The following is an 11,603-nucleotide window of genomic DNA, read 5'->3' on the forward strand; positions in this document are numbered from 1 at the left end:
TTTTTTTTGCTTGTTGTCTTCTCCATTAAAAATTGAGTTCTTTGAAGTCAGGGCACATATTTTTGCCTTACTGTGAATGCAGTATTTTTCTAATAATAAACTGATTTTCTAATTTTTCTAATACTAAACTTTTCAATGTTTAGCTCTTGGTAAGCCCAAAATTAGAAGGGAAGCAACAAATTGGGAAAAAAATCTTTATAACAAAAAACTCAGACAAAGGTCTAATTACTCAAATTTATAAGGAGTTACATCAATTGTACAAAAAATCAAGCCATTCCCCAATTGATAAATGGGCAAGGGACACGAATAGGCAATTTTCAGATAAAGAAATCAAAATTATCAACAAACACATGAAAAAGTGTTCTAAATCTTTTATAATTAGAGAAATGCAAATCAAAAAAACTCTGAGGTACCACCTCACACCTAGCAGATTAGCTAATATCACAGCAAAGGAAAGTGGTGATGTGGCAAAATTGGGACATTAATGCCTTGCTGGTGGAGTTGTGAACTGATCCAACCATTCTGGGTGGCAATTTGGAACTATGCCCAAAGGGCTTTAAAGACTTTCTACCTTTTGATCTATCCATAGCACTGCTTGGTTTATACCCCAAAAAGATAATAAGGAAAAAGACTTGTACAAAAGTATTTATAGCTGCTCTCTTTGTGGTGGCAAAAAACTGGAAAATAAGGAGATGCCCTTCAATTGGGGAATGGCTGAACAAATTGTGGTATCTGTTGGTGATGGAATACTATTGTGCTCAAAGGAATAATGAACTGGAGGAATTCCATGTGAACTGGAAAGCCCTCCAGGAATTGACACAGAGTGAAAGGAACAGAGCCAGAAGAACATTGTACACAGAGACTGATACACTGTGGTAAAATAGAATGTAATGGACTTCTGTACTAACAGCAATGCAAGGATCCAGGACAACTTGGAGGGGCTTATAAGAAAGAATGCTATCCACATCCAGAGAAAGAACTGTGGGAGTGGAAACACAAAAGAAAAACAACTGCTTGATCACATGGGTTGATGGGGATATGATTGGGGATATTGACTCTAATTGATAACCCTAGTGCAACTATCAATAATCTGGAAATAGGTCTTAATCAATGACACATGTAAAAATGGAATTGTGTGTCAGCTATGGGAGGGTGTGTGAGGGGAGGAGAGAGAAAGAATGTGAATCATGTGACCATGGAAAAATACACTAAATTAATTAATTAAATAAAAATGTTAAGACTGAAAAAAATTAATAAAAAGAAATGAAACAGGGCAGCTGGGTAGCTCAGTGGATTGAGAGCCAGGCCTAGAGACGGGAGGTCCTAGGTTCAAATCCGGCCTCAGACACTTCCCAGCTGTGTGACCCTGGGCAAGTCACTTGACCCCATTGCCTACCCTTACCACTCTTCCACCTATAAGTCAATATACAGAAGTTAAGGGTTTCAAAATTAAAAAAAAAAAAAAAAAAAAAAAAGGAAAAAGAAATGAAACTGTCTTCCTCTCCCTAGAAAGCCTCCTACTTAGAGTTGCTGCTCTTCCTCTCTGCCCACTGATTTTACAGTTTTAATCAATGACCTTTGGGTCAGTGATGCTGGCACTAGAGGATCTCAACCACCCCAGGATGGGGCAGAATAGTCCCAGGTCAGCACCATGGACAACGGCACTGGAGCTAGGGGTCAAGGTCAGAGCACTCACTCTTCAGCCTCTAAGGTTCAGGGTAGAGAGTCCAGGTAAAAGCAGAGCAGAGCAGGTCTCAGGGGACTCTGGACAAATCATTTAAACTGTCTGGGCCTGGGTTTCCTCATTCTTAGAAGTCTAAAGTCCCTTCTACCTCTTAAATGACCACACTGAGCATGGAAAGAATAGCTTCCACTTTCCTGATGGGGCTAAAATGATCACATCGAATTGTCTTAAAAAACCAAAAAGCTCAGAAAAAAATGAAATCTTTTTCATCTGGCTCATTGACCTCATTTCAAGAGAAACCTATTTCCTGGCTAAAGGGGCATGAAGGCACATTTAATATCCGATGATGGCAACGGTGAAATGGGCAGTGAAAGAATGCCTGATAAAGGAGGCTTAATGGCCCACATCAGCCAACATGAGCAAGCCCAGGGGAAATGTCACATTGTGACATCTTAGCATCAAACACAATGTACTGAGAGAGAAAACCTCTATGGTCACTGAAGACACTGTCAAGTCTTATAATCCACAATAACTAACTTCTTAAGGTGTGCAAACCAATTTGGTGACATTTCGTCTGATCCTACCACCCCTGTGAGTTTAATGATTCACCTCAAATGAGATGATAATTGTCAAGCCCTTTTCACCAGGCCTGGCACGCAGGAAGCATGAGATAAATGCCGGTCATTATTAGCAATTATTATTTGACAGATGAGGCTGTTGAAGGGGCAAGGAGTGGTGTCTTGCCCAGGATAGGATAACTAATGAACGTCCAAAGCAAGACTCCCAGGTGGGCTTGAGCCAATTAGAAAAGGTTCCAGCTCTTCTACCAACTACACTGTGGCATACAGTCATCCGGAAAGTAATTCTGATCTTAGAACAAATTCCGGAGGACAGAAAAATTTCTTCAGTCACTACTCAAATCCTACTACTCACTCTTCAAGGCCTGGTTCATGTTCCATCACTTCTTAGTCTCCCTAAAAAACTCTAACCCACCCTGATTCTATCATTCAATTCAACTCAAAGCTTTTTTCAGCCCTGTGTCCAAGGTCCTGGGTTTGTATGAGGATGAAACATCGCTTCTACCATCAGACTCGGTTGACATACTGCTGCTCTGATTTTTCTTCTAGGTTACCTAGAATGATGAACTAGTTGGAGAGGGGAGATAAAAGAGGGGGAAGGGTCAGAGTAGAATATAAATATGTAGTAAAAACAAAACAGAGCAATAATTTTATTTTTAATTTTAATTTAATTTAATATTTAATTTTAAATTCCATTTAAAATGGAATCTAGATTAAAAAAATAAAATTAAATAAAATGGAATCTAGTTCTCATCCTCAAGGAGCTGACATTCTAGTGAAGGTGGGCATGCCAGACTAAGGTGAATTTGAGAAGCAAAGAGCCAGTACATCAGTCTGACACAGTATACTACTGTATACACAGTTATACCAAGGGACATCACAGGATTATTGCTGGGGACCAGACTGTAGTAGCCCTCAAAATAGCAAGCCTTAAAATTTGAAATTCAGGCTTCATTTCACCTATCAATGTGGCTAAGCTGCACACAGTAAATATTTGAGGGGCTCTAGAGTGCAGAAAGACGGGCTTCATGATGAACTGCCTGGTGGAGCTGTGAATGTAAAGCCAGCTGGGAGCAATGCTAGGAGAAAGTCTCTAAACTGTCTGAACTGCTGCCAGGCATACGGCTGCAAGGAAATCAGAGTCAGAGGAGAAAGCTTCATCCACAGTTAGATAAGAGCAGTCTTCTCTGAGAAACCAGAAAGAGCAAACCCACTGATTAGGAAACAGTTGCACACTCTGTGGTTCAGAGATACTGCATTGTTAGAAATAACAAATGTGACAAATCCGGGGAAACTCAGGGAGGACAACAATTTACAGAAGAGCCACAATAACATGAAGGAAAACAACACGGAAAGGCACCAACATTCAGATCGATGTAGTGACCAATGATGAATTCAATGGATTGACAGGGAGGCACAAGTCCCACCTCTTGGTGGGAAAGTGAGTCACCAGGTGAGGTGATGGATGAGGGACAGTGCACTGGGAAGTGACAGCATGTTTTGCTTTGTTTTTAAAAGAGCATCTAAAGAGCATTTATTTACTGTTTTTAAAAAATGTTTTGAAGTCCTTACTTTCTGTCTTAAATTCTATACTGAGTATCAGTTCCAAGGCAGATGAACAGGAAGAGCTAGGCAATGGGGTTTAAGTGACTTGCCCAGGGTCATACAGGTAGGAAGTGTGGTGAGGCTAGTTTGAACCCAGGACCTCTCATCTCCAGGTCTGGTGCTCTCTCCAATGACCTACCTAGCAACCCCTGTTATTAATTTTTTTAAATTAATTTAAAGAACTTCCTTGGGAAGGCCCAGTGAAGTCATTGAAATATTGGGAACAGAGTTGAGAAGTATGTGTAGCTCTTACAGAGAAAGGAATGGTGTCACACAGGTGGGATGAAGGACAGATCAGAGCAGGGAGAGAGGAAGGCTAATTACTGCTAGAGCCCACACAGGTTAACAAGAACCTTTACTAAGATCAGAGCAGTGGGATGAGAAAAATCAGAGAGTCAGCTCGCGGGTCCACCTACTCATCTCTTGATTGAAATGGCTTTCACTAAGAGCCTTTGAAGAGGCCTTTAAATGGCAATTTATGACCTGTAGAGGACACTAACACCTCAAAAACCTCATCCCGGAAAAATACAAACTTCCCCCATCTTTGTTGAAACCCCACTGTTTTCTAGAAAGATGGGGAAATGATAGAGAACATTACACTGAGTCAGACAGCATTTGACACTTGTACAATGACCACCAAATTTGGACATAACCTTTCTCTTGAATTTTCAAGTTTTGGTCATTTGGAGCAAGGCAAAAACCACATTGATTTATATGGGTTAATGACCCCACAAACCAAGGTTCTCAAATTTGATTAGTCTATGGCCCACACCTTTACAGAGACCCAAAAGTCCCCATGTGTTTGGCATTCCTCTCCCCAACGGGGAAACCATATACATTAAGGAGACATGGTGAAATCTGGGCTATAATTAATATTAAATATCAATTATTAATTCAAGAACAAAAGCAAATGTATAACTACTGTCTTATAGGAGGCATCCATACTATGAAGCAGCACCCAAGGCCCTACCTTGTGAGCCAGGAGCCTCAGGAGCATAACTAAGAATGGGAACACAGAGCAGAAATGAATGAGAAGAGTTGGCAGGGAAAACCAGAGCAAAGCACATAAAAATATTCCATAAAACAGCATATATAGATATAGATATAGATACAGGTGATATAAATATGGATATAGATATAGATATATAGATATCTCTGCTCATTTACAAATGGCATTTACAAAAGTGTAGTCTACCCCAGAAACCAAACCGATATTTCCTAGTCAGAAACCCATTTCACATCAAGCAACTGGGAAAGACACAGCAAAGGCTATACTACAGGGGTTATGCCCCAGGCCCTGCCCTCAAGGAGCTTCTAGTCAACTGTGAATGAAAGGAAAAATGGCCAGGTAAGTCTAATACAAGGCAAAAAGGTCGATTCAGGACCAGAAGAGAGAGCCAAGGTTCCAAGGCAAATGGTAAGGCTTAAAAAATGTTTGCTGAATGATTCAATATTTTCCCAAGGAGAAAGGGAGGAGTCTTCCTTCCGCCTTTTATCAATAGCTTCATAGTCCACAGCATCTGCTGAGCATCCATGAAGTATATCCCTTCCCCTTAGGATGTTCGGCCCCTGACCACCTGAGAATGCCATGAAGCCAAAGGGCAAACCCACTCAAAGAGACACACCAGAATGCTCATTCATGGGGCAGGGATTCGGGCTTGCTCATTTTTTGATTCCCACTCCATGTTCTCCTACACAACGCTCTCTGTTTACCTCCCTAAACCCAGCTTCCAAGACCCTGGGCAAATGCTGCTTTATTCCTGGCCTCTGGTCCCCTGCCCCTAACTCCCTGGCCCAGAATCCCCCCCATCTATCCCCAGTCCCCAATCTCTAGTCTCTTTACTCCTGGTCCCTGGTCTCCCAGTCTGGATCTCAGTCCCCACTCCCTGGTCATCAGTCCCTGCTCTCTCCCAGTGGAAGGGATCCCTCAGAGGAGTTGGGATCTGGAAGAGCCTTTCCTAACTTAGTCATCAGCTGAGCTCACAACCCCATCCTCTTCTTAGACACTTGCCCTACTTGTTTGGGGTTACTCATCTGTTGTGTACCAGCCTCCTTCCCTGTGGCACAGAGGTGGCCAACTCTGGCTTCTCAGCTGTACTGACAGAGGGCACACTCCAGAAGGTTCAGAGCCCAAAAGGCTTCAGGTGGGGCCTAGAGAGGACCTACATGTATATCTGTAGTCCAAGGGCACAGCCTCACTTTGGAAGGGTTCACCCCAATGCTGGCCACAGCAACAACTCCTCAAGGTCCTCTACTGAGTCAGAGAGAGGCTACCTGCCACCAGTGACAAAATAGCAGGTCCCTGGGAACAGAAGGCAGTCCTAGGCTGGAAACTCTACAGAGCTGGGGTGGTCTTGCACCTCTCTATGCCCTGGCTACTAGGCAGAGACTTCTGTATCCAGTAGATGCTAAGCAGATCCTTGTACAGTGTAAATGTCTTAGAGGACAAGAACAAGGAACTATGCTTAGCTGGAGGGAAGAGTACAAGTGCCCAACAGCAAGGCCTGACACATCTTCAACAGGGGTCCCTCCCCCTTGGTCCTTGGCCAAGAATCAGGGCCCCTCAGTCTGAGCAGGGATTGGAGCACAGACCTGTGTCCAGGAAGGGACATGAAGAAGCCCCTGCTGAAGGAAGAGGAACAAGGACTGCTCACAGTGAAAGGAGGCAGCCCCTTCTCTTGCTGGACAGCTCTCAGGCGCCTGAAATCTGCCTGGCCCAATCACCAATTAAGCACTCCTTCACAGACCAGACTAGGTGAACCCTCAAACAGCTGCCTTGGCCTGTGGGCATGCTGTGGGGAAAGGGGGCTGGGGAGAACCCTAGTGGAGGGGGGCTGTCACTTCTGAGGAAACAGGAAGTCCGCCTGGCAACCCAAAGAGGAAGAGGAGGAGGCATACACAGAGAACCCAGCCCCATGCTGGGAAACCAGGTCAGGCCCGGTCTCAGAGAGAAGATCAAGGGCACTGATCCAGGGGCCTTTGGTAATCACAAAACTGGCACCAACACTGGCCAGTTCCTGGTGCCATGTCCAACTATGGGGCAAGGAAAGAACCCACGAGGGCAGGAAGGCGGGTCACTGGGCATTTATTAAATGTCACCTGTGTGCTGGGCATGGCGCTAAGCACAGGCCTGGTGGAGGGGGCAAAGGAAATGTGTGGGGAACAAGGGGCTGCCTGAGGTCACCACCCCCCACGGTGGGGGGGGGACTTGGGGGGCACGGGCTGCCATTGTTTGCAGAGTGCCTGTAGTCTTCGAAACATTCAGGATATCACCGCCACCGTATTTATTTGGGGTCACACTCAGTCGGCCAGATGATGGGGGTGAGGGGGTCTTGGGGCAAGGCCCCGCCCACAGAGCACAATCACCAGACCAGCCTCAGTCCAAACCCCGCCCCCTCAGACTCACGTTCCTTTCCTTGAGTCTTTAAGTCCCTCCCCTGCAGCCTTGGCCCCGCCCCCTCAGGCTCAGGTCCCCATCCTTCCCACTCAGATTCCTCCCCTTAAGCCTCAAGCCCCGCCCCTTAAGACCTAGGGTCCCTTCCTTAGGTGCTTAGGCCCCGCCCCTCGTCCACAGTCCACAGGCCCCAGGCCTGGGCTGGGCTGGACTGGGGCCCCTGGGGCCCTCGGGCTTGTCCTCAGTGCTCACCTGGGCGCAGCGGCTCAGTGCCGGTGAGCACCAGCAGGAAGAGGAGCACGAAGGCGCCGCTGTCCGCCTGGGGAACCATTTATCCTCCGTTCATCCTCCGCGGGCGGGCGGCGCGGGCCCACGCAGGACCCTGAGGCGCTCCGCTCCGCTCGGGCTGGGCCGCGGGCTGGACTCGGGTGGGGGACAGTGCCTTGAGGGGAGGGGTGGCCAGCGGCTCCCGTTCCCGCGCCTCCCGGGGCCGGGACCCTCGCTTCTTAGATCGGAGGCCGGACGCCTCACGATCGGGCTCGAGCTCAAGATTGGGCTCGGGCGCCGCACAAGATGGCGGCCATCCTGATCCTCTCACAACAAGCCGCCTCCCGGCCCCGCCCCCTCCCCAGGCCAATCAGCGCGCGCGGCGGTGGCCGGGGCGGATCCCCAGCTGCTCGTCTGCATACGGGATAAGGCTGAGCTGGCCAGGCAGGGGAGGCCAACGGATGCCTAGTCGGACCGTAGGCATTACGGCCAGCCTGCGAAATAGAGCAGCAGCTGCTGGGGTGTGTCAGAAACAGACTGGCGGGCAAGGGTGGCAACGGCCTCTCAAGCGTGGTGTCGGAGGAAGAGAAGAGAGAGACACGGGAGGTTCCCCCCTCCAATCAGTGGTACAACCCAGCCTGGAACAGAGATGGGCAGGGCGGGGGAGCGGAGCCTGGGGGTAGGCGGGACCAAGATGGGTAGGCGGGGCTTCGCGAGCTGAGATTGAAGCTGTCAGCTAGTGGGAACAGATGTTAGGCGGATGCAGTTCCCCAGTGCGCCTGGAGCCTTAAAGGGCCAGCCCTGCCCACCATCTCCCATGAGAAGCATCGGAGAGGAATGGGCCAGGCGTTGTGACCTAGGGGCCTCGGCTCCATTACATCCCCATCCCCCAGGAGCCTCTTTTTCCTCATCTGTAAAATGGAGGCAATCATTATAGGACCCTAGGGGCCTTAGGTACCACCCCCCCATTTCTTTGGGGAGCTAAAGAAATTCTAGAAAGGCCCAGAAACCCATTCACCCGGGGCCACTGGGCTATTAAGCCTCTGGGGTGAGATCTGAACTCAGGCGGTCCCACCTTACACAACCTAATGAAACATGCATGGATGGATGGATGGATAGATGGAGGGATAGACTGATGGATAGACGGATGGATGGATAGATGGAGGGATAGACTGATGGATAGACCGATGGATGGACAGACAGATGAACCAACCCCACTAGAATCTTCCCAGATGCACTGTACCTTGAAGCAACCCTGGGTTCTTGAAGGCTTTGTGCAGGTTCCTACAGGTACTCCCAAAGTGACAGACCAAATATTACCTGCAACTTGGCCCAAATGGTTACCCAACCTTTAATCAACCTGTAGATCAATCAGCAAGTACTCATTAAGTGCTACTCTGCAATTCCACCAACGAGACACTCCAGACTGGGCATTCTCCCCGGCACATATCCCCCAAACTTGGACCACTCTCCTCTGCTCTGGCTGACCTCCCTGGCTCCCTTTGCGTCCCAACTAAAATCCCACATTACCCTCAACTGGGTTTAACCTGTTTGCCAAGAAGGTTTTCCCAAGGTGTGACCACTGCCCATGCTACAGCTTCTCGGAGCCACAGATGAGAACTGGGTGCAAAGGGGACCCCAAATGTGGATGAGCAGCCCTGAAAAGGGCTCAGCAAACCCTCCCAGCATTAGTGCTATTCTTCTCTGAAACCTAGTTGAGGGTAACCAAGAGACCTCAAAGCCATAGGCGAGTTAGGGAATGTCTACCCCAGACATTTGAAGGCTCTCCCAGGCAGAAGGGGCCAATGAGGTCACTTCGTTCCGATGGCCATGAAGGCAGCTGAAGCAGGAGCTATAAAGTACGTAGCTTGGGCAGACATCAAAAATGCCAAGGTCATGCATGTCAACCAAAGCTGGTCATCCTGCCTTTTGACTCACCACTGGACTTCAATGACTGGGAGGCCCATGACTTTGTTCAATTCTACCTCATTTAAATCCAAATGAAATGTTGTCACTGGTCCTCTTTGAAATGGAGGACAAATAGCCTTCCATACTTGGAGAGAGTTTTAATTCTGAGAAAGTGTGTCCTGACATCCAGCCCACATCTGCATCTACACCTTCCACCCAGAAAGAACCAGTCTCATCTCTCTTTGTGGCAGTCCTTAAAATACTTGAAGACAGTCATTAACAGCAATAGCTAGGTACTGCTTGAAGGTTTGCAAATTGATTCATGGTATCTCATTTGAGCCTCACAACAAATCCAGGAGGGGGTGCTCCTTTATCCCCATTCTGCAGATGAGGGGATTGAGACAGGTTCCTCAGAGTGACACAGCTTGTGAATCAGACTGTATTCCAGTTCATCATCCTGAGTCCAAATCTAGCTATCAAAGCCCCGTACCATCCAGCCACCTCTAAATCATCTCTTCTCCCAGGTGCTTCACCCAAAACAGAGGTCTCAAAATCCTCTGCTCATCCTCTCTGCCTTCTCCCAGATACTCTCCAGTCTGTCAATGCCCTTCCTGTCCAGAGAGCAGGGATCTCATCACTTGTCTTCGCCTCCCCCAGCATTTAGCACAGTGTCTGGCACAAAGTAGGTTGTGTAATCAATGCTTATTTAATTGCTTCTGCTAGATGTACTCTGACCATAGCTGATCAGACCAGAGCAGAAGAATGATCACCTTCCCACTTATGAGAAAGAACTGTGGGAGCGGAAACGCAGAAGAAAAACAACTGCTTCATCACATGGGTCAATGGAGATATGATTGGGGATATACTCTAAACAATCACCCTAGTGCAAATATTAGTAATATGGAAATAGGTCTTGATCAATGACACATGTAAAACCCAGTGGAATTGCTCGTTGGCTATGGAAGGGAGGTGGGAAGAGGGGAAGGAAAGAACATGAATCATGTAACTGTGGAAAAATATTCTCAATTAGTTTATTAAATAAACTTTTAAAAAATTATCACCTTCCCAGTTCTAGACACTGTCTCTCAATCAAATATAAATTCTGAGGCAGCTGGGTGGCCTGATATGGGAGGTTCCGAGTTCCACTCTGGCCTCAGACACTCCCTAGATGTATGACCCTGGGCAAGTCACTTAACATCCATTGCCTAGCCCTTACTGTTCTTCTGCCTTGGAAATGATATTCAGTATTGATTCTAAGATGGCAGAGAAGGGCTTAAATTTTTTCTAAAAGAAACAAATTCCAATTAGGAATTGGGATTTTTGGTTCCCTTTGCTTCATCATCTCCCTTTTGACTCTTCCTGAGCTTGTAGTCAAGCTTCCAGATTCACCTACACTGCTATTGACATATCCCTCTCCCCATCCTGTGCTTTCCAAGTTGATTTTTTTGAACCCCAAGAGATTTTGCATTTATACCGGCTGAATTACCTTTTCCTCTGTGGGCCATCTTTCTAGCCTGTAGAGATCTTTTGGATGGGGTGCCCCATTTTATCTAATGCAGCAGCTGTTTCCAAGCTGGAAAGGCTTCAAGGATGAGTCCAACAACCAACCAGGTCACTCTTTCTGAGGGCCAGTTTGGCTAAGCATAGAGAGGTGCTGAACTTGGCAGGAGTTGGGAGATCAGCACACTGTAAAGGAGGGGCTGTGACTGGTATAAGTGGAAATGACATTGTGGATCCCTGAATCCATGCCTTGTAAGATGTCTGACAAGATATGGGACCAAAGCATCTAAATGGCTCACAGGATTGGGAGGTCCTGGTTCAAATATAGTCTCAGACACTCCCTAGTTGTGTGACCCTGGGCAAGTCATTATCACTTCAGCCCCACTGCCTAGCCCTTGTCAACAACTCTTCTGCCATGGGACCAATACACAGCATTAAATGTAAAATTGAAGGTAAGGGTTGAGAGAGAGATAGAGAGAAGAGAAGAGAAGAGAAGAGAAGAGAAGAGAAGAGAAGAGAAGAGAAGAGAAGAGAAAGAAAGAGAAAGAGAAGAGAAGAGAAGAGAAGAGAAAGAGAAAGAGAAAGAGAAAGAGAAAGAGAAGAGAAGAGAAGAGAAGAGAAGAGAAGAGAAGAGAAGAGAAGAGAAGAGAAGAGAAGAGAAGAGAAG

The 11,603-nt window shown here is 47.0% G+C and overlaps 1 protein-coding gene across 4 annotated transcripts in view; it reads right to left on the bottom strand.

Annotated features, from left to right (window-relative positions):
* Positions 1-7,916, bottom strand: part of DGCR2 (DiGeorge syndrome critical region gene 2) — a 95,372-nt gene extending 87,456 nt beyond the window's left edge. For 2 of the 4 annotated variants that reach the window (XM_044674470.1, XM_044674461.1), the window contains exon 1: positions 7,514-7,916. In XM_044674470.1, coding sequence (XP_044530405.1) covers positions 7,514-7,592 — 79 coding nt within the window. In that variant the 5' untranslated portion in view covers positions 7,593-7,916. The remainder of the gene's footprint in view (positions 1-7,513) is intronic. The other 2 variants (XM_044674478.1, XM_044674488.1) reach the window with 2 other exon arrangements.
* Between the last annotated feature and the right edge of the window lie 3,687 nt (positions 7,917-11,603).

The sequence above is a fragment of the Gracilinanus agilis genome, chromosome 1, assembly GCF_016433145.1.
Source record: "Gracilinanus agilis isolate LMUSP501 chromosome 1, AgileGrace, whole genome shotgun sequence".
NCBI lineage: Eukaryota > Metazoa > Chordata > Mammalia > Didelphimorphia > Didelphidae > Gracilinanus > Gracilinanus agilis.